Source organism: Equus asinus, chromosome 8 (assembly GCF_041296235.1).
Source record: "Equus asinus isolate D_3611 breed Donkey chromosome 8, EquAss-T2T_v2, whole genome shotgun sequence".
Taxonomy (NCBI): domain Eukaryota; kingdom Metazoa; phylum Chordata; class Mammalia; order Perissodactyla; family Equidae; genus Equus; species Equus asinus.
The window spans coordinates 38,307,268-38,334,573 of record NC_091797.1 but is presented as its reverse complement, the minus strand read 5'-3'; the positions used below and the strand labels follow the sequence as shown (position 1 = coordinate 38,334,573).

General features: G+C 36.8%; 2 protein-coding genes across 2 annotated transcripts; one reads left to right on the top strand and one right to left on the bottom strand.

The window, feature by feature from the left end:
* The first annotated feature begins 221 nt into the window (after positions 1-221).
* LOC139046006 (putative olfactory receptor 2B8) lies at positions 222-1,154 on the top strand. Its single transcript, XM_070516770.1, has one exon. The coding sequence runs from the start codon at positions 222-224 to the stop codon at positions 1,152-1,154; it is 933 nt and encodes a 310-aa protein (XP_070372871.1).
* A 15,125-nt stretch (positions 1,155-16,279) lies between these two features.
* Positions 16,280-17,254, bottom strand: LOC139046005 (putative olfactory receptor 2B8). The gene has a single exon (XM_070516769.1). It carries the CDS (start codon positions 17,252-17,254, stop codon positions 16,280-16,282), a length of 975 nt encoding a protein of 324 aa, XP_070372870.1.
* Positions 17,255-27,306: the final 10,052 nt, after the last annotated feature.

Here is a 27,306-nt window from a genome sequence, read left to right as displayed (position 1 = left end):
TGTGAGAAAATGCATAGAAATTTTAGACCAGTGCCTGAAACATAGAACATACTCATATATAGTACCTATTTATTGCTCCCTTTCTCACCAACAAGGAAGTGACTGTGAAAACGCTTCAAGCTACCAACCGAACTCTATTTACCCACTCTAGGAAAAAAGAGGTGGATTGAACAAGCAAGATAACAGTATCGAGTCCTCTTAATTCCAATTGACAGAGTAAAATGGAAAAAACTAATGACAGCACCTTCTCTGGATTCATTCTCCTGGGCTTCTCCGGCAGGCCTCAGCTAGAAACTACTCTCTTTGTGGTCATCTTGATCATCTACTTTTTGAGCTTTCTAGGTAATGGCACAATTATCCTTTTGTCAGTTTTGGATCCTCGCCTCCATACCCCTTTGTATTTCTTCCTCTCCAACCTCTCTTTCATGGATCTTTGTTTGACTACTTGCACTGTCCCTCAGACACTGGCCAACTTTAAGGGGAAAGACAAGATCATCACCTATGGTGGCTGTGTGACCCAACTTTTCATTTCCTTGGGACTCGGGGGAACAGAATGTGTCCTCCTGTCTGTCATGGCCTATGACCGCTATGCAGCTGTGTGCCGCCCACTCCACTACATGGTGATCATGCATCCCCAACTTTGCTTGCAGCTTACTGTAACTGCTTGGCTTACAGGATTTGGTAGTTCTGTGGTACAGACGGCATTGACCATGACTCTCCCCCTCTGTGGTAAAAACCGAGTAGACCATTTCTTCTGTGAGGTTCCAGTGATGCTAAAACTGGCCTGCACTGACACCTCCATCCACGAGACTGAAATGTTTACCATCAGTGTCTTCTTCTTGGTGGTGCCCCTGTCACTCATCTTAATGTCCTATGGTCACATCACCAGTGCAGTCCTGAAGATGAAGTCAGCCCAGGGGAGGCGGAAGGCTTTTGGAACCTGTGGCTCTCACCTAATGGTAGTGATCATTTTCTTTGGTACACTCATCTCCATGTACCTCCAGCCTCCCTCCAGTTATTTGAAGGATATGAACAAAAGCATTGCCCTCTTCTATACTCTGGTGACTCCCCTGCTGAATCCCCTGATTTACTCTCTCAGGAACAAGGACGTCAAAGGGGCGCTAAGGAGACTAGTGAGGACAACCGTAGATTGAGAAAGAGCTAATGCAGGGCTTGCAGGCCAAAGCGCTTGTGCACCAAACTTCTCAGTGACTAGAAACTAGTTTTAACTTAATTCAAGAAATTCTTATAACACACCTACTATGTACAAAGTGCTATTCTAGGTACATAGGATATATCAGTGATCGAAACAGAGACCCTTGTCCCCATGGAGATAAACCTTCTAGTGGGGAAAATATAAGTTAAATAAGATAAGCTAAAAACAAACTGCAGTATATCATGAACTAGAATACTATACAACAATAAGCATAAACAAATTATAAGTAGGTACCACAACGTGAAGGATTCTCACAAACACAATGTTGATTGAAATGAGCCAGATACAATTCATACTGTATGATTACATTTCTATAAACTTCAAAATGAGGTACAGTGGGGGGTGGGGGGAGGGCACTGGGAGTGAAGTGGTGTATCTACAACATGACTAATAATGATGTACAACTATAATTTCTCAAGGTTGTTAACTATCATAATCTTAATTAAAAAAAGAAAAGAAGAAGAAGAAGAAAAAAATTCAAAAGGTGGTAGTTAACATATAGACAAAGAGAACTGATCAGTGGTTAACAGGAGAAAGGGGGGGTGGGGGAAGGGCACTAGGGGTGAAGTGGTGCACCTACAACATGACTAATAATGATGTACAACTGTAATTTCACAAGGTTGTTAACTATCATAATCTTAATTAAAAAAAAGAAAGAAAAAAAGAAAAAATTGAAACTTGCAGCAAAAAAAAAGATGAGGTACAGTAAATCTGTGATTATTGGAAGTCAGAAGAGTGCTTCCTCTGGGGAGTAGTGATTGAAAGGAAAAATGACCCGGGGTGCTCCTGAGGTTCCAGTCATGTTCTGATTCTTGACCTTGCTGCTAGTTATATAAGGTATACAATTTGCAAGAGTTCATCATGCTTTTCACTTAAGGTACTTGCACTTTTTTGTATGTATGTTGTATTTCAATATCATTTACTTTTAAAAAGTTTAAATAAACCAGAAATTAACAGAATAATATGATACTAAATACTTGTATTAAGTATGGACTGTCTGATCTATGGGATATCTTATGTAAGCTTCATGGTAACCACAAAGCCAAAATCTAGAGCAGATACACTAAAGATAACAACAGAAGAAACAGAGCATACCACCACACAAAATCACCAATTTACAATGTTAGGGAGAAACAGTGAAAATAGAAAACAATTATTAAGGAGGCATTAGTAAGTCCTCTTATTTCAACAATATCTCTAAATGTAAACACGTTGAATTCATCATTCAAAAGGCACGGAGTGACAAGATAGCTTTTAAAAAATAATCCAACTATATGCAGCCTAGAAGAGACTCACTTCAGATGTAAGACACACATAGACTGAAAGTGAAGGGATGGAAAAAAATGTTCCGTGGAAGTGGAAACCAAAAGAAAGTAGGGATAGATATAGATAAATCAGACAAAATAGACTTTCCACCAAAAAATGGTAACAAGAGACAAAGTCATTGTATAATGGTAAAGAGGTCAATTCATCAAAAATATATAACAGTTATAAGTATGTATATACCCAACATTGGAGCACATAAATATACTAAGTAAATACTAACAGATGTGAAAGGAAAAATAGACAGTACAGTAACAGTAGAGGACTTCAATATCCCACTTTCAGCCATGGATAAATCATCTAGACAGAAAAATCAACAAAGAGACAATGGTCTTCAACCATCCATTAGACCAAAAGGACCTAACAAATATTGATAGAACATTCCACCCAAAGAAGCAGAACACACATTACTCTCAAGTGCACACGAAACATTCTCCCGGATAGACCATATAATAGGGCACAAAACAAGTCTTAATACATTTTAAAAGATTAAAATCATACCGAGTATTTTTTCTGACCACAATGATATGAAACTAGAAATCAGCAACAAAAGAAAAGCTAGCAAACTCTGCAAATATGTGTAAATTAAACTAAACACCCCCAAATAACCAATGAGTCAAAGACAATCAAAAGAGAAATCAAAGATATCTTGAAATAAATGAAAGTGGAAACATACCAAAACCTGTGGGATTCTGGAAAAGCAGTTCTGAGAGGGAAGTTTCTAGTGAAAAAAGCATATATTAAGAGAATAGAAAGATTTCAAATAAACAATCTAACTTTACTTATCAAGGAACTAGAAAAGAAACAAACTAAGCCCAAAGTTGGCAGAAAGAAGGAAAAATGAAGATCAGAGTGAAAATAAAGGAAATAAATAGCAGAAAAACTATAGAAAAAATCAGAGAAACTCAGAGCTGGTTTTTCAAAAAGGTAAAACTGGCTAATTTTTAGCTAGACTCACTAAGAAAAAAAGACAGAGGACTCAAATGAATAAAATCAGAAATGAAAGAGGAGACATTACAAATGATACTTAAGAAATACATAGGATCATAAGTGACTACTATGAAAAATTATAGGTCAACAAATTGTATAACCTAGAAGAAATGGATAAGTTCCTAGAAGCATACAATCTACTAAGACTGAATCAGGAAGAAAGAGAAGCCTGAATAGACTAATAAGAGTAAGGAGATTGAATCAGTCATCATATCCTCCCAACAGACAAAAGCCCAGGACCAGATGGCTTCACTGATGACTTCTAAAAACACTTAAAGAAGAACTAATGCCAGTCCTTCTCAAACTCTTCCAAAAATTTGAAGAGGAAGAATACTTCCAAATTCATTTTATGAGGCCTGCATTTCCCTACTTCCAAATCGAGATAAGAACACTACACAAAAAAGGAAACTATAGACAATATCCCTAATGAATATAGATGCAAAACTTATCAACAAAATATTAGCAACCCAAATGCAAATACACAGTAAAAGGATTATACGCCATGACCAAGTGGGCTTTACCCCTGGGATCCAGAATGATATTCTATCGACAAACACAGCTCACTCTCTGTGATTCAAGTTGTAATCCAGGGCCTGAAAGAATGGCACTTCCAAATTTTCTAACCTATGTTTATGTATTACGACAGCAAAAGGGGTATAATCTGCTCCATGGAACTCGTGAGTAAGGCAAGATTCTGTCACAGCAGATACTCCTACCATCTACAGGTTAGCTGTTTTTCTTTACAATGTGATTTCCAGGAATAAACTGTGGTATGATATTCACTTGTGTATATTTGTACTTACTTTGGCAAACATTAGAATTACACCACTTATAAACCTGTACCTTCTAAGTGGTATGAACTAAAGGAAGCATATTTTCTTCTACTATTCATCTTCAGGAAAGAGTTAAGAGATTGATCTGCAAGAGATTGTATGTGGAGTACATGCTTAGTGCATGTGTGTGTGTATATGTGTAATAACATATTAATATACAATATTTTAATAAAAAAGTAATATAGAGGGGGCTGGCCCTGTGGCCAAGTGGTTAAGTTCGCGCGCTCCACTGCAGGCGACCCAGTGTTTCATTGGTTCGAATCCTGGGCGTGGACATGGCACTGCTCATCAGACCACGCTGAGGCAGCATCCCACATGCCACAACTAGAGGGGCCCAGAACGAAGAATATACAACTATGTACCGGGGGGCTTTGGGGAGAAAAAGGAAAAATAAAAAAAAAAATCTTAAAAAAAAAAGGTAATATAGATGTTACTTCAATTCAAATTCAAGCCAAAATATAACACATCACGACAAAATATAAGGAGAACTATTGTTTGGGAAGTATGGGATGCTTTTTCTTTGAGGGGAGTGAATCCAGAGAGAGGTGGATTTAATACTAAAATTCACACGTTGTTGGCCAAGATGCTCTTTTAAATACTTTAAACAATAAGGTTCTCGGTCCTGCATATAAATTAATAAAGCAACATTCCAAAGAGAATCTTGCAAGACCAACAAACAGTTTTCAAGTACCTAAAATAGAGCCTTAAAAATACTTGGTAAGCACCATCACTTGCCTAACAGCACAGGATCAGGAGTGAGCTTCTGAGAAAGACTTTGACAACTGACCGTGACATCCCAGTGAATGTGAGTATCTCAAATAACCCAATCATTAGAAATGTCCAGGATGCTTCATTGAGACTACAGCGACAGGTATCACAACTGATCAGGTTCACCTTCAAAAGAGATTAAAACTGTCCTCAGAAATGGTTGTCTATTTAGAAGAACTTGCAGTAGATTTTATTCAGTCCAGAATGGTTGAAATAAATCCTACCAATGTAAATCAATAGAATTGATTTCTTAAAAAGGAACAAGAGGGGTCGGCCTGTGGCTGAGTTGTCAAAGTTCCGCGAGCTCTGCTTGGGCAGCCGGGGTTCACGGGTTCAGATCCCAGGCATGAACCTACTCCACTCATCAGCCACACTATGGAGGCATCCCACATAAAAAGTGGAGAAGGATTGGTACAGATCTTAGCTCAGAGCTAATCTCCTTCAAGCAAAAAAAAGAGGAAGATCGGCAATGGATGTTAGCTCAGGGCAAATCTTCCTCACCAAAAAAAGAAAGAAGAGCAAGAGTGTCCAGTCCCTACAGCTATCTCAGGGATGCCATCCTCTTATCCCTCTTATTTGAGAGAAATTCATCTTCTCGTTTCTGCATTTACAGGAGCCCATCTTCCCAGAAAACCACATTCCCAAGACATTTCCATATGCACTGGTTCCAAGAGTTTGAAAATCAGGTTTGATATATGCTACAATACCAAAATGATGGAAAAAAGCTCTCATCTATACTACACACTAGGATCAGATCAGAAGTCACTCACAAAGCAAAGAGTTGACAGGGATCTGTAACCTGTTCCTCCCTCAAAGTGAGCCTAGTCAGAGAAGAACTCTGGCAAACAGTAACTGCTGAAATGTCCTAACTAGGAGGTGCATGGGGGTCTTACAGGGTTGCTATATACTGATTGCTGATCTAGTAATTTTATAGCAGGATGTATCAATCTGTTTAGAATGTAGTAAACCTACTATATAGAGACTGCAGTTGTACTAACAAATAGTAGGTAGTCCTAAATCCAGAGCAGTGCCACAATGGATGCATATAAACTTAGAAACTCCTAAGCTTTCTCTGTGCTGACTTGTACCACACAAGTTAGTGCCCCGCATTCCAAAACAAAAAGCATTCCACTATAGAAAGGGGGACTTAGGAAGCTGTGTCTGACTAGATCAGGGACTCATAGATATTGCGTGTGTCATTGGTCCTGTTTTGTACATTTGTTATTGTTAATAAATTTTGTGCCACTTAAAAATTGTGTTTCAAAGATTGCTGGGAATATGTCAGCATACGAGGACTCTGAACTCACTTCCTGCCACAGACACAATCAATTTTCAACTGCTCTTGGAACAATTACTCCTGAGAGAGAACTGAAAACTGGATAAAAAGAACCCCCACAACAAGGGACAGTTCTGACTGAGGTGGAAGATGCAGAAATTCCTTTCTGGAGAGGAAAAAGCCACATTCTACCCATGCCACTTCATGGCCCAGAGCAATCTTAAGGTACAAAGCATTCTCTGGAGAAATGGGGAATCTGAGTAGGAGAGCTAAGCTGCTGTCAAACTCAAAACAATCAAGATGACTGTCATAATATTTGGCTTTGCTGGTTATTAACAATGGGTAACACCCCCAGAAAAGCTATAGGACATAAGAGAAAGAAAAGCCTGCTCTTAAAGGGCCCATGCAAAAATTCACCTGTTTCAGAAAGCAACCTAAAATCACCAGAAAGAAAGGTGCATTGTCTTTCATGAAAAGAGACCCACTTGATAAGCTTTGGGTGCATCTCAGCAAGAGATGGGACCTCCCCAGCCTGAGTCCACCTCCCCAGGAACTGAGACGTTGGTGGCAGCCATTATTGTGACCTAATACAAGCATACTGACACAGACCTGGCAGAAGTGATTGGACTTCTTCCCCTGGCCTGTTAGCCCAGGGGTCTGCCCCACTCACTAGAGCACTGACTTAATCCAGCTCAGACTGGGCAAGCAGCCTGCCCTAGGGACTAGCCCCACCCAACAATAAGCCCTTGAGCAACTTGTGGGCCCTCATAGTCACAGTGGGTGGGACCTCTGCATTTGGGTGAGTGGGTCTGCCTCTGCAAGACAGGTCATGTGCAAGGGGCAGAGTGTGCATGAAGGATGTGCCTGCATTGGTGGCATAGGTGGGGCCTCTGCAGCAGGATGCATGGGTCCACTACAGTGTCTCAGGGCATGAACATGGGGTAGGACTGTGTTACGGGGTTCATGGGTCTGGGGGTAGTGGGTCTTGTCAGCTGCAGCAGACTTGTGTTTCTCAAACATCCCCATAGGGATTGACCCCACCTTCCAATGCCTGAAACAATTGTGTGCTGCCACTCCTGGGGCTGGTGCCACCCAGGTGCAATCCTGAGAGAGCCAAGAACAGGCTTGAAGGTCAGAGGCCTACAGCAATTGTAAGCCCTTGAACCTAGCAACAAGTCATGCTGGGAGAATACTCACTTAACAGAAAAGCTGCATGAGGGTTGTGCTATTAAACCTTGCAGCCAACTGTACTAGGGCTACTCACCCCAAAAAAACTGACTAAAGGGACCACAGCAGCCACACACAGCTGAGCATTATAACCTTTCAGCCAAGGAGACAGCCTAGCCTCCCTGTGCACCTGCAGTGAGAGCAACGCTGCCACAACTGAAGGAAACATGTAGCGCACACAGGGGACATTCCTGGAGAATTTGGAATTGGTGATGAGAGGTAGGCACACTGCTGGGCCTCATAAAGCATCTCTTACAAAAGCCCACCTCTCCAAGATGGGGAGATGCAACTGACCTATGCAATATGTAGTATAAACACAGAGAAAGAGACAAAATGAGGCGACAAAGGATATGTTCCAAATAAGAGAACAAGGCAAATCCTCAGAAAAAGAACTAAACAAAACAGAAATAAACATTTACCAGACAAAGAGTACCAAGTAATAGGCATAAGGATGCTCACTGATCTTGGGAGAACAACAGATGAATTCCATGAGAACTTCAGTAGATAATTGTAAAATATAAAAAAGAACCTATCACAACTGAAGAATACAATAACAGACATGAAAAATTCACTAGAATTCAATAGCAGAGTAGATGATACAGAAGAACAGATCAGTAAGCTAGACGAAAGACTAGAGGAAGTCACTAAAGAGGAACAGAAAAAGAAAAAAGAATGAAAAAGAATGAGGACAATCTAAGGGACCTCTGGAACAACATCAAGCACACTAACATTTATATAATAAGTGTCCCAGAAGAAGAAGACAGAAAGGGGCAGAGAATCCATTTGAAGAAATAGAAGTTGAAAACTTTCATAGCCTAAGGAAGGAAACAGACAGGTACAGGAAGAACAGGGAACATCAAACAAGATAAACCCAAAGAGGCCCACACCAAGACACATTATAATTAAAATGTCAAGAATTAAACATAAAGAGAGAATCTTAAAAAATGCAAGAGAAAGGCAGCAAGTGACATAAAAATGAAACCCCATAAGGCTATCAGCTGACTTCTCAGCTGAAACCTCACATGCTAGAAGGGAGTGGCATGATATATTTAAAGTGTTGAAAAGAAAAAACCTAGAGCTAAGAAAACTCTGCCAGGCAAGGTTATCCTTCACAATGGAAGGAGAAATAAAGAGTCTCCCAGACAAGTAAAAACTAAAGGAGTTTATCACCAAGAAGCCAGCCTTACAAGAAATGCTAAGGGGACTTATTAAGTGGAAAAGAAAGACCACAAATAGAAATTATAAAGTTTTCAAAAACAATAACAATAAAATCACTGGGAAAGGCAAATATGCAGTAAAGATAGCAGAGCAACAAACTATGAAGCTAATATGAAGGTCAAAAGACAAAAGTACCAAAATTATCAATTTCCATGATAAGAGGGTAATGAATACACACAAAGAAAAGTGGATAATTATGATATCAAAAACATAAAATGTGGGAAGAGGAGAGTAACAGAGTAGAGCTTTTAGCAAGAGGTCAAACTTAAGAGAACATCAACTTAATATAGATTGCTAGTCACATAGATTATTATATATGAACCTCATGGTAATAACAAACCAGGACCCTATAATAAGTACACAGAAAATTTTGAGAAAGGAAGTCAAAAATAATACTAAAGAAAGCCATCAAACCACAGTGGAAGAGAGCTAAGAGAAGAAGAAAGGAACAGAGAACTACTAAAACACTCAGAAAAAAGGTAATGAAATGGCAATAAGTACATACTGATCAATAGCTACTTTAAATGTCAATAGACTAAATCCATCAATCAAAAGACATAGGGTGGCTGATTGGATAAAAAAACAAGACCCATATATATGTTGCATACAAGAGACACACTTCAGACCTAAAGACAGCCACAAACTGGAAGTGAATGGATGGAAAAACTACTCCATGAAAATGGCACGAAAAAAAAGCTGGGGCAGCAATATTTATATCAAACAGAACAGACTTTAAAACAAAAACTGTAACAAGAGACAAAGAAGGGCACTACATAATGACAAAGGGAACAATTCAACGAGAGGATATAACACTTGTAATTATCCATGCACACAACATAGCAGCACCTAAATATATAAAGCAATTATTAACAGACGTAAAAGGAGAAATAGACAGTAACAATAATAGTAGGGGACTTTGACACTTCTCTTACATCAATGGATAGATCAACCAAAACAGAAGATCAATAAGGAAACCTTGGCCTTAAATGACACATTAGACCAGAAGGACTTCGTAGATATACATAAAACATTCCATTCAAAAACCACAGAACACACATTGTTTTTGAAAGCACATGGAACATTCTCCAAGATAGGTCACATGTTAGTCCACAAACAAGTCTCAATAAATTTAAGTTGATTGAAATAATACCAAATATCTTTTCTGACCACAATGCTATGAAACTAAAAATCAACTACAGGAAGAAAATGGGAAAAGCCACAAATATGTGCAGGTTAACCAAATGCTACTGGACAACTATTGGTGCATGAAGAAATGAAAGGAGAAATCAAAAAATACTTGGTGACAAATGAAAATACGACACACCAAAATTTATGGGTTACAGCAAAACTAGTTCTAAGAGGAAAGTTTATAACAATAAAGCCCTATATCAACAAACAAGAAAAATCTCAGATAAAATATCTAACCATGCACCTATGGGATCTCGAGAAACAACAAATGAAGCCCAAAAGCAGTAGAAGTAAGGACATAAATAAAAGAAAGACTTAAAAAAATCAACAGGAAAGAAATAAATGAAACTAATAGCTGGTTCTTTGAAAGGATAAACAAAATTGACAAACCTTTAGGTACACTCACCAAGACAAAAAGGGAGAAGACTCTAATAAATAAAATCAGAAACGAAAAAAGAGAAATTACAATGGACACCTCAGAAAAAAAAAAAGATTATAAGAGAATACTACAAAGCTATATGCCAACAAATTGAATAATCTAGAAAAAAGGATAAATTCTTATAATCATACAACCTTCAAAAACTGAATCAAGAAGAAATGGAGAATTTGAATAGACCAGTCACCAGCAAGGAGATTGAAACAGTAATCAAAAACCCTCCCCAAAAATAAAAGTCTGGAACCAAATGTCTTCCCTGGTGAATTCTACCAAACATCCAAAGAAGACTTAATACCTATCCTTCTCAAACTCTTCCAAAAAACGAAGAGAAAGGGAACCTTGCAACCTCACTCTATGAGGTGAACACTACCATGATACGAAAACCAGACAAGGATAACATAAAAAAAGAAAATTACAGCCCAATATCACTGATGAGCATCAATGCAAAAATCCTCAACAAAATACTAGCAAATCGAATACAACAGTACATTTAAAAGATCATACACTCTGATCAAGTTAGATTTATTCCAGGAATTCAGGGATGGTTCAACATTAGGACATCAATCGACATGATACTCCACATTAACAAAATGAAGAATAAAAACCACATGATCACGTCAGCAGATGATGAAGAGAATGCATTTAACAAGATACAGCAAGATTTATGATAACCACTCTGAATAAAATGGATATAGAAGGAAAGTACCTCAACATAATGAAGACCGTATATGACAAACTCACAGCCAATATCATACTCAACAGAGATAAACTTAAAGCTATCCCTCTAAGAACAGGAACCAGACAAAGATACCTACTTTCACCACTCTTATTTAACATAGTATTGGAAGTCCTAGAAAGAAGAATCAGGCAAGAAAAAGAAGTAAAAGGGATCCAAATTGGAAAGAAAGAAGTAAAAGTGTCACTATTTGCAGATGCCATGATTTTATATGTAGAGAACCCAAAAGAGTCCATTTCTGAAAAAAACTTTCAGAAATAATAAATGAATACAGTAAAGTTGCAGGATACAAAATCAACATGCAAAAATCAGTTGCATTTCCATACACTAACAACAAAGCAACAGAAAGAGAAATTAAGAATACAATCCCATTTGCAAGTACAACAAAAAGAATAAAATATCTAGGAATTAATTTAACCAAAGAAATGAAAGATCTGTACACTGAAAACTATAAAACATTGTTGGTAGAAATTGAAGAAGACACAAAGAATGGAAAGATATTCCATGCTCTTGGATTGGAAGAATTAACATAGTTAAAATGTCTATACTTCCTAAAGCAACCTACAGATTCAACATAATCCCTATCAGAGTTCCAATGATATTTTTCACAGAAATAGAACAAACAATCTTAAAATTTGTATGGAACAAGAAAAGACCCCAAATAACCAAAGGAATCCTGAGAAAAAAAGAGCAAATCTACAGGTATCACACTCCCTGATTTCAAAATATACTACAAAGCTATAGGAATCAAAACAGCATGGTACTCGCACAAAAACAGACACACAGATCAATGGAACAGAATTGAGAGCCCAGAAATAAACACACACACCTATGGAGAGCTAATTTTCGCCAAGGGAGCCAAGAACATACAATGGAGAAAGGAAAGCACCTTCAGTAAATAGTGTTGGGAAAACTGGATGGTCACGTGCAAAAGAATGAAAGTAGACCATTATCTCACACAATACACAAAAATCAACTCAAAGTAGATTAAAGAATAGAAAAAAGAAACACATGGGACTACATCAAACTGAAAAGCTTCTGCACAGCAAAGGAAACCATCAAAAAAATGAGAAGATAACCTCACAATCGGGAGAAGATATTTGCAAATCATGTGTCTGATAAGGGGTTAATATCCAAAATTTATTTTTTTTTAAAAAAGAACACATACATTTCTACAACAAGAAAACTAAGACCCCAATGAAAAACTGGGCAAAAGATCTGAACAGACATTTTTCCAAAGATATACAGATGGCCAACAGGCACATGAAAAGATGTCCAACATCACTAATTTAAATTATAAGGGAAGTGAAAATCAAAACTACAATGAGATATAATCTCATGCCCATCAGAATGACTATAATTAACAAGACAAGAAACAACGTTTGTTGGAGAGGATGTGGAGAGAAGGGAAGTCTCACACACTGCTGGTGGGAGTGCAAACTGGTGCAGCCACTATGGAAAACAGTATGGAGATTCCTCAAAAGCTTAAGAATAGAACTACCATAAGATCCAGCTATTCCACTGCTGAGTGTTTATCCAAATACGTGAAAACATGAATGTGTAAAGATACGTTCACCCCTATGTTCATTGCAGCATTATTCACAATAGCCAAGATTTGGAAGAAACCTTCGTGCTCATCAAGAGATAAAGATAAGGAAGATGTGGTATATACACACAGTAGAATCCTATTCAGCCATAAAAAAGATGAAATCTTGCCATTTGTGACAACACGGATGGACCATGAGGGTATTATGCTAAGCCAAATAAGTCATAGGGAGAAAGTCAAATACTCACGACCTCACTTATAAGTAGAGGATTAAAAACAACAAAAAACAAATACATAGAGACAGAGATTGGATTGGTGGTTCCCAAAGGGGAAGTGGGGAAGGAGGAGAGTGAAAAGGGTGATTAGGCACATGTGTATGGTGATGGATGGTAATTAGTATTTGGGTGGTGAACATGATATAATCTATAAGAAATCAAAATATGAAGTACATCTGAAATTTATATACTGTTATAAAGTGATGTTATCTCAATAAAAAAATTTTAAAACAGAATTCACTTTAAGTGATGATACTCAAAAGAAAATGTGTTTCTTGTGAGTTTGACTCACATTTGGGGTCTCTGAGATCACTCACCACTTGAGCCAGTGGTGTGCCCTGTCGCTCAGAGGACGCAAGGCCTGGAAAAATCCATGAATTGCTCTAGGGCATAATGATAGTCGGGAACTCCAGATGCTCAACACAGATGGGACAAAAAAATTTAGCCTAGCCCTGGGTACTATCACTACTGCCTTACCACAGTTGTTGGTGAGAATTCAAAAGGAAACAGTCCAAATAATTTTGGGGGCCATTGACACAATCCTGTAGTCTGTTACAGACAAAGCATGGAGAGCATGAGAAGGTAGAGTTCTTCGATGCCATTTGAAAAATGTCACAGCACAATACTGAACTTGTGTTTGGTCTCTTGTTCAATTATTTTTTTTTTTAATATTTTCACGGGGCTTAGAGATCTTTATTATTGGTAATTCATTTCCAAGTAATGTAACTATTCAAGTGCGATTCATGTGTTTACTTAAAGGAAATAAATAGATTTGGTGGCAGCATTTTGTGTGTCATTAAGAGCACAGAAGTAGTTTTTCAGCCAGAACAATAGTCTCTGTAGTGTCGACGCAAATAACCAATAATTATTTCAATGCAAAAGAAAAGAAAAGAGTTTTATTTGAAACAAACCAACAACTATATCCTGGGAGTCTCAGCCGTCACAGGGGAAGCAAAGGGCCTGGAGAAGAGTGATTTTTAGCTCAGATATATATCTTTTCAAAGCAAAGATACATACATCAAACATGACAAGGGTTCATTGCTGCAAGGGTTCAAGGAGATGTTTGTGACAGATTAGCACGTACACAGCGGGTCAGCATGACCGTGGCATTATGGGAAGGGATACTTACCTTCAAAGAGTGCTGGTGTCATTAGAAGGGAGACCTTAATTCTTATCTTCAAAAGAGTACAATATTTTGCTTTTAGGTAATGATTAAAGCAGACGTACCATACACATTTGACAGGCCAAAAGTCAGGCTTCTTTGGTTCAAATAAAATTCAGGTGAGATAAGCTCAAACCTGAATGGCTTCCCCATATACTTCAATGGATAAAAATTTTCTTATATCAGTGGCTTCAGGAGACCTTAAAGTTTTCTGCAGCAAAGAAAGTTCATTTAAAGGATTTGAAAGTGACCATTTGGGTCTACTTATCAAGGTGCTGTTGAGCAATAACAGAGAGTGGGAAATTTGTCACCACTGGGTGTAAACAGTATTCCAAAACTGTTTTCATACTGGTATATATTAAGAATTACTATGGTGCCAAAATATATGGTTTCCCAAGTGTTGACTTCAAGTGTGAATGCTGGGATGCTATTAAGGATATAGATAGAATCTTGACCGTGTGTATAATTTCTCTTAGCTGTCATTTCTGCCTCGCCAACCTGTGTCTCATGCAAGATCAATTCTCATGAGCATGACCGACTGAGGGGGTTCAAGGCCCGGGAGGATGCAGGTAGTTGTCAGGACAAGAGACTATATAATAAGTTTTTACATATGTCTCCACCCAGAGACACACATGTACTTATCTGCACTGTACTACATATTGGAAAAATCTACTAAAAATCATAAACATTTCTGTGATGATACCACTGTCAAAGTTATAACCTCCACAGAAAAATACACTGTGCATGACATTAAAGATACACAAACACTAGGATTCATATCCCAAAACAAATTTACACTGAAAACTGAGCTTTGAAGGGGATCTGAGGGCTAGAATGTCAGATTCAATTTTTCTGGAATGTTTATACTTGCTACATAATTCAGAATTGAATGATGATTATTTCACGAGATGCCTGTTTATAAAGTTTAGGTACATAGAGATTTTTAAAAATTAATACGCACATTATTCTTTCAATTTCCTCCTGATGAATCTGAGTAAGCTTCCACAAAACATGAGGTTTCCTGGGAATAAGGGGCCACTACTTATATCTGTAGAGTATGTCACCAATTCAAATTATGTGGAGTTTTGCCAGATGTGAGATACAAATGCCATGAGCAATAGATGCCTGAATCAAAGAATTTTATAAAATGGTAAGAAGAGAGAAATTTAAACGTATTTTTACCCTTTGGAAATTTTGCTGCATTACTGGAAGTAAAATATGTATAATATGAAATAGAACTTGGGTCACGTGCTATTCATATATGATAACATCCCCCCAAGTCAGATTTAAAAAACAGAATGGGGCTCACAAATTTAATATAATCAACATCCGTACCTCACATCCATGTTTTTTATGGCTATGTACCAAATTATAGGTAAGCACTACCAGCTAATGGCTACCATTGTCACCGGCAACATCGTATCACTCCCTCACCCAGTGATCCTGTGTACAGCCTTCTATGAAATGAATGCTGCATAATATGGCTGCCACGGCGGTGAGTTCACTATATGGACTAACTTCAGAATGACTTTATCAGGATTGATGTTAGCAACTCTTTCTTTGAACTTAAAGTTTGTTTTTCTTACAGCTTCCCCCACCTACTTCTGTGAAAACCCTCTAATGTAGTCAACCTATGGACTTTGTAGTAGAACCACGATCAAAATGCCAGACTAAGTGATATCCCTCCAGCAACTGCTAGAAAATGCTAACAAGTTAATATTTCTTACAGTGTTTCAGTGGTTTTATGCTCTTATTTGGCTGTGTCTTTACAGTATGTACTTAAATGTCTTTTTGCAAGAGAAGCAGAATAATGTTTCCAAATGGGGTTGCAAATAAGAAAACTTCATAGAGCTTTTAAAAATAATAAATATAACACAGATGTTCTAGAGACACTGAATCACCATCTCTGGAAGCTGGAATGAATCTATGAATGTTGATTTGAACACACGTTTTTCATAGGACAAGGAGGTAAGAAAATTCCCTTGAGAGTTGTTAGGGAAAATTTTAGCTGACACATGGAAGACAAAAACATCTTAAGGGCTCTGGTATTCAAAGACCTTCCATTAAACTGTTTTCCTCGCCCAGTTATCTGGAGTCATGACCATTCCAAAGAACATTCTTCATTGCTCCCTTCACATCCTTGTTCCTCAGAGTATATATGAGGGGGTTGATCATGGGAGTAACGATGGTGTAGAAGAGAGCTATGAACTTGCCCTGATCCTGAGAGTAGTTGTTGTTTGGCTGGAGATAAGCATAGATGGCTGTGCCATAGAACAGAGTGACCACTGTGAGGTGGGATCCACATGTCCCAAATGCTTTTCTCTGCCCTGCTGCAGACTTTATCCTTAAGATGGCCCTGACAATCCCACCATAGGAGAACATGATAAATGCAACTGGTATGAGAAGTATGAAGACAACTACAAAGAAGATCTCAGACTCATTGATACTGGTGTCAACACAGGCAAGCTTGAGCAATGCAGGTACTTCACAGAAAAAGTGGTCTAATTTATTTCTCCCACAAAGCAGTAAAAGGAAGATGAGTACCGTTTGGAATAAGGAGTTGGCAAAACCAATGAACCATGAAGCAGAAGCCATCAGGGCACAGAGATGGGGAGACACGATTACTGTGTAATGAAGGGGCCTGCAAACAGCTACATAACGGTCAAATGCCATAACTCCTAAGAGAATGCATTCAGTGCCTCCCAATCCTAGAGAGATATACAGCTGAACTACACAACCACCAAAGGAGATAGATTTGTTTATTCCCCTGAGATTGACCAGGAGCTGGGGAACAATGCTGGTAGTGTAACACAGGTCCAGAAAGCTGAGGTTGGAGAGGAAAAAGTACATAGGGATGTGAAGATGTGGGTCCAGGTGGGACAATGCGATGATGGTTGTGTTTCCCAGCAAAGTGAAGATATAGAAGATCAAAAGAACCACAAAGAGGACCAGCTCCAGTTGAGGCCTGTCAGAGAAAGCCAGCAGGATAAACCCAGTGAGGGAGCTTGCATTTTTCTCTTCCAGCCTTGCTAGCACATGGTTCCTATCAAGACCAAGCATTTAGAAATTTTTAGAAGGTGTCTTTAAAAGAAAAGGAGAGAGGAAGAGGTGAATCTATCATGATAAAAGACACAGTCATGGGATTTTTATATGCAATTGTTTTCCGAAATGATGTACTCATTGAGATGGACATATCTTATACCAATGTAGTTCCACATTATCACAAAAAGTTATATCATTGATATTTAATGTAAGAAAAATCAAATAATAGGCCTTGTGTTCCCATCATTCTTGGGTATGAAAGGTCTGTTTCAGACTGAGTTTCATAAGATTTAAAGTACTATAAGAATACATGTACATTAGAGAAAATGAGAATGAGGGAAATACTGGAGCACGATCAGAAAGAATAAGAAAGAGAAGCAGACAGAGGCAGAGAGATTATTTGAAACATATATCTCAAAATTCTACACAATTGTACATACCTCACATGCAATAGAATATAAAGCAAGATAATCTCTAAAATACATTCAGATATTGGAATTCGTGATCTAGAATGTACTTATACAGAGGATTAAATTATATTAAAAATATCACTTACAGCACTGACTCTACATATTTTGGAAGTTTTGCTCTGTACTCTACCTAATCCATTATATTTGTGAAGGCTACCCTGGTCCTTTTTATGGTAGTCAAACAATTAAATACTCAGTCAGACACCATTCAATCACCATTATTCTGTTACAGTGTTGAACTCTTGCCCTCAAGATGCTTGAAATTACCAGACCAACTTTACAAGTCCTCTGAAAATTCACTGTCTATGCAGAGTCAGTTGGAATCAGAACTCTAAAATCCAGTGGCCAACAGTTTCCTTTTCCTTTTGCTGATTTCATTTTCAAATATTACCAACAACTAGAGTGTGTGGATTCCGGAAAGAGGTGGGATTATTTTCTATGAACGTTCTAATCAAGGTAAACATTTTTAAAAGTGATCCAATTGTGTAACCTATGTACAAACTGTAATGCTTTACATCACTCCCTGTGATAAAGTAAAAAAGATAAATACGTAGAGATAAAGACAGACACATCATCACAGCAACGACAGGTCAAAGACATATATTGTAAAACAAAAAGAAATACAAGGAAAGGCATAAAAAATGAGAGTTTGGTATTATAAAAATCTAAGAACTTCCATCTACATTCAGTTAATTTTATATACACAGCTTTCTGGAAGCTATCTTGAAGAGTGAGTTACACTGGACCAAACAGGTTGCCAGCTCTAAGGATGGTTGATTGCCGTTTTCATCCAGTTATTTAGTATTGCATAGCATGATCATACCCCAACTTAAGTGGCATCAGGAAATGAATATTTCAGTTCTAGCATATTCAAATGGATAATCACAGTAAATTTTTAATCTTTCTAAAACTTTTAAAATCTGAATCAAGTTAGTGTATAGATACACTGATGTGCAAAATAAATTGGTACAAAGTGGTAGAAAATAAATATTAACAAAATCTGAATAAGGGAAAAGTAAAGATCAAGGGAAACAAGAGTTAGTGGTAGAGAGGCCACTGGGAAATATCCTCTATCACAGGCATAAATGCCCTCCTTGTCCCATAATTTACTTCCAAGGAAAGCAAACAACCAAAAGATTGATGTTTTGAAAAATAAAAGCATTCCCAGCAGCAACGTAATACATCATACATGAGAAGGATTAGTTAACTAAATTAAATTTATACTCAATCAGAAAACAACAGTATGTTAGAGTACTATTTCACATGTCTATCAAATACAATATTTAATTTGTACAAAATGTTTTCACATTTAAAGTTTGAAAAATTAATGTATCCAAAGGTTGAAGGTTAAACTGATATGCTACTTACATTAATAAATGTTAATACTGGCTGGTATTATTGAATGTTTGATATGCTCTAAAATATTAACATGCATAATCTCAACTAATCTTTTAAAAACTTTTTGAAATTTATTACCGTCCCCTTTAAACATATGAAGAAATTGATTAAAGTGGTTAAATAGCTTACCCAAGCTCCTTAAACTCCTAAATGTTTTAACATAAACCCAGGTCCCTTCAATATCAAAGGTCATACTTTCAACAACATTACTTTATCATCAATCAAATGGATTTAATAAAATTCAAAGGAATCATCACGTGTGACATAGAAGATGTAGCATTTCACAATATTTCATAATTCCTTTGATTTCTTATAAGAATGTGATCAGTGATATCCACACAAAAATCTAGGCACAAAATAATTCATAATAGAAATGATTATAAAAGTATGAGAGACAGTCTAAATGCGAAATGAAAGGATACGTCCTCTGACTCACACCTGTTCAGAAGAGCAAACAGAAACAAACCATGGTCAGTCTCATGCATGCACACACAAATAGAGAGGCACTCGTTGAAATGAACTGCTGGCTAATTTTTAAATTGTATCTAATAAAGAAAGCATTCATGAAAGTGGAGAGCAAAAATAAAATGCTAACTCATCCAAGGAAAACACCAAAATAATAATGCACCATTAAAATTAATTTATATGATTTCCATTTTATCATTTAGATAAGGACCAAGATGGCAATTGATGAAAGATAAAACCCCAGTGAGATCACGTTGTACAAAATATTTGTTGCTTTACATGATAATACATATATGAATAAAAAAGAATGCTGAAAGGCTACCTATTTGACAGTTATAAAAATGAATGATTTCAGGTTGAAAAATAAAATATCAGGCACAGGAGATGCCCACTAAAACAGAAAAGAATGTGATTGCCTCCGTGTGTGATCATTGCTTCCAATGTCATGCAGGAGCGCATACTGGGAGGTATTAGGATACTAATGTCATATTCTATCTTCTGACTTTGAATTTTTTTCTCATTACAATTCTGGAAAATTATTATCTTTAGTAAGACTGGACATGGGAAAGATCTAATTGCAAAATGCTCTATCCCATTGATTCTCAAGAGTATGTTCGGTTGATCTAGATTACTTTGTTCTGTTCATCTTTTCTTATTTGGAATCCAACCTTTCTAAAGCTGCTTGCACCACCACAAAGGCAATCTTCCAAGAGAAAGAATTCTTTTTGGCTAAGGTCAAATGAGAAATTTTACTTCATTTCCTTCCTACCACATTTGAAGCATTGTGTAATTTGACTGGGAATCATCATCTCTGTTTAGACAAGCATCATTTGACTCAATGCAGCAAGAAAGATTGATTCATTAGACAAACTATATAAATAATAGCGACTGGAAATATTATTCCTTAGGTACAGGAACAAAGGATGGTGTCCTTAGTAGCCATCACAATATGACGTGATATAGGAAAGTTCTGTTATAAAAATTACACATAAATTATTACTTTGGGTGCAAAAAAATAAATAATTTTTTAAGTGAAGATTATATATGAAGGAAAAAATTTAAATAGGTAAAATAAAACATATCTACAAAACAAAGATGGCATTCTATATAAAAATTACTATCAATAAAAGAATATACAGGGAAACAACATCTCACAAGCTGAGTACTGTATACATATTTTAGATATTTTTGTGCTTCTTTAAGAGAGGAAATAAACTGTTTAATACTAACAATACTGATGATGCATTTTAAACATAGAGAATAAATATTGTGTTTCACAGAGAATAAGAAGCCAAAGGGAAAGAATGAAAGCATATTGTCTAATACTTTCAATACACACGTACACTATTTTTCTGTTACTGAAGGGCATATTTTATTACACCTAAATATGTTATATTTAAATTATTTTCCATGTGTACATACTGAGGTACAATGAATGTACTACAATCAGATGGAACGTCTAGGAATAAATCATTAGCTTCTAAAATGAACAACTAATTTAGTTCCAATATTTGGTGAATTCTGTAGTCTGTTCCTTTTGCCAATGGACATATATGCAAACCGACTGAGCTTTTTGTGGCAACAACAATTGCAACTGAAAATAAACCAACTTGCCAATTCCAAAAGCAACCCTGAGATCAAGTTCCATTCTACTCACCTTTATTCGTCTTATCTGTGCTTCCTAAGCTACTTTCCTACCTCATCTCCAGCTTACTGCCTTTCACAGAGTACTGGGGTTGGAACTTGGATATGTAGAATCAGGAATCAGGTTGTGTGGAGTGAGTGCAAAGGTTGATTATATCAGCATTGGATTGTCCAGAAATTTTTCTTAAGCAAGAAGACACTTTCTCATGATGAGTTCACTTGTTTTCATGTGGTACTAGACCTGCTTTTGCCTCTAGGTAGTAGGAAGATGAAGAAAAGCAATTTCGAACTCTCAGTACTATTTCCCCAAATACAATGACTTGGCTTTATGACAGAGAGACCCTATGAGCAACATGAGAGGGTGAGATGGCACTACGCTGTGACTGGGCTGGCACAGATGGAGACTCAAACCTGTTTACCTGGCTGAAGTCTCAAGGGAATGTATGTTCTATGCTGTTGATTAGCTGATGTCACCAAGCTGTCCAGAGATGACAATCCTCAGGGAAAATGGGCAGCAAGGAGAATGTCTCTTCTTTAATTTCATATATTTGACAGAGGACGGGTAACACCCTATACCTCTCTAGTTACCTTAGTTCTCAACTTTCAATGACTTAGATGTTTTACAAAGCCCTTAGATTTTTTTCTCAAAATTACAAAAACTTTTTATGTATAGATAGATAAATCAATCATTCGGTTACTTAATTGTAAAAGTATACATGTAAATAAATTTTTCATTTAAATTCATTCATCACCAACTTATAAGGGATCACAAAACCAATAATTAAGCACACCTTAATCTTTAAGGGAAATATAATGGAGAACAAACATCACTTTTATTAACAAACTCCTAATGTGGCTAATGAATAATATCTCATATCCTCTATAACATTCTTCAGTTTATATACAAAGGTTTTAATGATTTACTCAAGTAATAAAAAGAAAATTCTTTAATGACATTTACATGGTTGGTTATCTTGAATTTCACTAGTCTTTGCATTTAAATTCCAAATGATTTTTAGTTCACCAGGATAGTTACAAATATTTGCTAAAGAAAAATGGAAGAAAGTAGATGGAGGTTTCACGTGTTAAAGTCAAGTTTGAAGATCAACCAATTTATTTAAAAACATCTTTACTTGACTATACAGGCAACAGACAGCTATAAATAACAACATCTGACTTTGGCAAGCTTGGGCCCTAAACATCAAATGAAACTTCAAAAAAGATAAAATCCCTTTATCCACACTGGAACACCTTTTGTTTCAGAGTAATAGACAACTGCTAAACAGTGGTATAACCTAGCTCAGAGAAAGCCATTTAGGCTTGAAGCATCTTGGTTTTTATACGTCATTAGTGACACAAGTACAGAGAGCGTCTGTGATTAACTTCCATTCTATAGTCAATTGTTTCCCATATATCGACAAATTCCAGTTTTATTTGTAAGATTTAGCTAGTGAGATAAGCTATCTTTCTCCTCCTAAAAACATTCTTTGGTTAGAATTTTCTCAGTTACAGCCCTACTGGTTAAAATCCCATCATAATATTTAAAGGAGGTCTAGTGAAGACTAATACTGCTTAGGGTGTCAGAGGAAGGAGGGAATTACAGAGCTACTATTAATGCTTTTCTTCCCTGTTCACTCTTGCAGTTGTAAGTATTAATTGGTAAAATCACTTAGGTAGGATAATAGTTTTACTTTATCTGGGAATGCTGACGTGCAATAACATTCCTCAGTTTAATATTCTCTCAAGTAGTTCATGGTCATGTTCCCCAAACACATGAATAAGAATGCTCATAGCAGCGCAGTTTGTATTAACCCAAACCTGTAAATAATTCAAATGCTCATCAAGAGTAAAATGGCAAAACTGTCAGCTATTCATACAACACAGTACTTTACAAAAGAAAGGAATAGACTACAGCAAAACAAATTGAAACATTGTCCTTCACACAAAAATGCTGAACAAAACATGCCAGTCACAAAGGAATCAATCTGTCTACATAAAGTTCAAAAACAGGTAAAATAAACTGTTGTTTATGAATGCAAACATAGGTGGTAAAACTATAGTTATAATCAAATATTATAGCCAAAACTAAAAAGAATATCGAAAGGCTGATTATAACAAAGTCAAGATCAATGAAGAGAGAAAGGGATGCAATTGGGTAGAGGCTGGCTGAGGAACTGTCCAGGTTCTAGTTTACAAGGGTGTAAATATCATGACTGTTTACTTAATTATTATTTAAAATGAACATTTTTATACAGGTATAGAGAGAGACAGGCAGACAGACAGACAGAGACAGAGAGAGATGGCCAGAGGAAACAAGAAATAACACATAGGACAATGTTATACTCATGTTACACCCAAACTATACCTATGACTATAAGAAAGCAGGAAACAAAGCAGCTATATAAAAATAGCAAAAATGATTAGGACTGTATTTAAATGAATAAGGCTGATAAAAATCACATTTGGAAAAGCTAAGTTCTGAAAAAAGGAAAAATTATTAGGGATTTTTAAGGAATCAAATTGGTGGACTAAAAGGAATATAAATCTAAAAACAATACTGATCTAAGGAAAAGCAACACTAATGTAAAGGAAAGAAGAGGAATGCTTCTCCACCCGGTTCCAGGACACCATTCTCTCTGTAGAGTAGACACAGTGAAGATAGCCTTTCTTCTGAAATATCTAAATTGCCACCACCTCAGTAAAGTATTGAACAAGCTATTTCTAGGCTCTGAATTATTCCAAACTCTCAGATTCTCTTCCTCACTGCTTGTCGTCTATCTGAGATAAGCGGAAGGGAAGGTCCACACTTCCTAAGTGAAATGTTATACCACCCTGTACTGCTGCTTCACTTTGGGATTTCTGTATTTATCACTAGATAAATGGATAAAGAGCCCAAGTGGGAAAAGGAAAGGGAAAAGGGCAGAAACAAAACGAAAGATAGAGAAGACAAGTACAGAATGACAAGAACTGAGACAGTAGATATATACAGAGATTTCAGTGAAAAAGACTACAGATACATACACTAAATGTGAAAACAGAAGGAAAGTAATAGGGGAAACAATAAAATTATGGGCACAGGGATTCTCAAAAGCTCAAAATGCATTAATTACAAGTAAAGTAAAATATAGTGCCAGACTGTAAAGCCAGCAGGTTGTTTAATTACTCTATAGTGGAAAATATTTCACTTCTTGAAAGGACTTTCACATACATGGTCATCTTACACAAAATGTGGGATGTATTGAATATAGACTCTATGTTTCCACCAAAAGTCAATGGTAATAAAATCTGATTACTTTCTATTGAGCACAACATCCAGTCCCTCACCCCTCTCCTCTGCAGGATGTGACTCTGGAGATTCTCAAGCAGAGTTTTCATAGACAGTCCCATTGCTTCTATGAAGTTCTTGAAGGATCCTCCCAAACTATTTCATCTTGGAAGGAATTTTCTGGAATCTAAAGAAAATAACATATAATTAGCCTTGTGGGGAAATGATTATGAGCACTATAACCCAAAACCTGTGGAAAAACCCCCAGATCACATGCTGCATTTCCATCATCCATTCCCTCCCACTCCCAAAACAAGCACTTACATTTTCACACACACAAGACATTTGCTTTAGAAAGCTTCCAAAATTTAGTTTACTATGTCTTCTTTGATCATTTGACCAATGAGTGAATCTGTGTTCAGGATGCTGAATATATAGGAAATCTTATAACAATTTGAACCAATTTCTATCTTAACACATTAAAATTCTATTAACTTTAGTCATTATAGGACTATCCTTATAATTCTTATGTAATTAAACTATGAAAATTATTGACATCTTAAAATTGAAAATTATAAACACAAGGCTTATAATCACACTGAGGAAATCTTTGAATGTACAGCATGCTAATTAAAACATTAAGCAAGGTTGATTGTCATTTCTTGGTAATCATTAGCCTCTATCTAGTAATAGTAAAGGCTTATTAAAAGGAATAAAAAAAAGATATTCCATTATTCCTTGGAAAGAGCATAACTTTGAACTCTGAAAAATCTGGGTTCACATCTTGATCTTGTCATTTAGAAGCTGTGTCACTTCAAGCAAGGATTTAACCTCCCTGTTCCAGAGTGTGCTCAACTGTAAAATAAGGATGATATTGTCCCTTAAGGTGTTGTGGTAAACAAATAAGATAAAAAATATGAAAATGCATTACAAATTGTAAATCATTGTATAAATGCAAAGAACGATCAGCATTTCTAGCCAAAATCATTCTTTTTCTTCAGTCCATTTCCTCAGATCACCTTCAGTCATGCCATGCTGTTGGCCACTTCCTCCTTCATTAGATTTTATAAATTGTTCAGTCCTGATGTTCCCACATGACAATGACCATTACTTTTGCACTTTTTCTGAAACCCAAAATCCTTTTCCTTTAATTCTCTTTTTACCCATTTACTCTTCAAAATGATGGTACTTCAGTGAACCACAAAAGAATTGCCAAAAGTATATCAAGCTCTGAACCCTCTCCCCAATCAGACTTCTACATTTCCATTGCCATTCCTGACACATGTACTTCAAAATTTACATACACTATGGTTCTGTAAATCCACTGTTTCCCTCTCCCCAACCAAAAGTAGCTGTTTTAGTTTCCTGTGGCAGCCATAATGAAGTACCACCAACTGGGGTATTTAAAACAACAGAAATTTATTCTCTCACACTTCTGGAAACCAGAAGTCCAAAATCAAGTTATCATCAGCAACGCGCTCTCTCTCTGAAGCTTCTAAGGGAGAATGTGTTCTATGTCTTTCTTTGAGCCTCTGGTGTTGCCAGCAATCCATCACATTCCTTGCCTTGTAGACTCATCTTTGTTCCAATCTTTGGCTCTGTCAACACATAGTGTTCTCCCTGTGTGTCTGTGTCTTGTCTCTGTTTTCCCTTCCTAGAAGGACATCAGCCATATTGGATTAGTACCCATTTAATAAAGTATGGCATCATCTTAACTTAATTACATCTGCAAAGAATCTACTTTCAAATAAGGTCACATTCATAGGTACCAGGAATTAGGACTTTTTTTTGTTTGGAGGTACAATTCATACCATAGCAGGAGCTTTTCATCTAGGCCCCTCCATTTCTAACAAAGGAATCAATCAATCTCTCAGTCATCAAGCAGCTTTTAAATACACTATACAGTTTTATTAACTATAGTCGCCATGCTCTACATTAAATCACCTCAACTTATTTATTCTATATGTGGAAGTTATACCTTTTGTCCACCTTCACTCATTTGGCCCACTCCCAGACCCACCCCTGGCAACCACTAATCTGTTAGCTGTGTCTATGAGTTTGATTTTGTTTGTTTTATATATCACACATAAGTGAGATCATATGGTATTTGTCTTTCTCTGTCAGACTTTTTTCACTTAGCATAATGCCCTCATGGTCCATCTGAGTTGTCGCAAATGGTGGGATATCCTTCTTTTTCATGGCAGAAAAATAGTCCATTCTGTACATATACCACATTTCTTAATCCTTCATCCATCCATGAACACAGATTGTTTCCATGTCTTGGCCGTTGTACACAATGCTGCAATGGACATGGCAGCGCAAAATCTTTTTTGTTATTGTTTTTGTTTCTTTTGCATAAATACCCAGAAGTGGAATTGCTGGATCATATGGTAGTTCTATTTTTAATTTTTGAGGAACTCCATACTGTTTTCATAGTGGCTGCCAATTTGTCACCAACAGTGCACAAGGATTCCCTTTACTCTACAGCCTTGCCAAGACTTATTTCTTGTCTTTTTTTTTTAATTTCAGGTGTACATCATTATATTTCAATTTCGGTTTAGATTACATCCTGTTCACCATCCACCACCATACACTTGTGCCTAATCACCCCTGTGTCCTCCTCCCTCTCTCCTTTCCCTCTGGGAACCACCAATCCAGTCTCTGTCTCTTTGTGCTTGTTTATTGTTGTTTTTATCTTCTATTTATGAGTGAGATCATATAGCATTAGACGTTTTCCCTCTGACTTATTTGGCTTAGCATAATACCCTCAGGATGCATCCACGTTGTCGCAAATGGCAAGCTTTCATTTTTTTATGGCTGAATAGTAT

Coding starts and splice junctions, on each gene's coding strand:
- LOC139046006 (XM_070516770.1), top strand. CDS start 222: ATGGAAAAAACTAATGACAGCACCTTCTCTGGATTCATTCTCCTGGGC.
- LOC139046005 (XM_070516769.1), bottom strand. CDS start 17,254: ATGCTTGGTCTTGATAGGAACCATGTGCTAGCAAGGCTGGAAGAGAAA.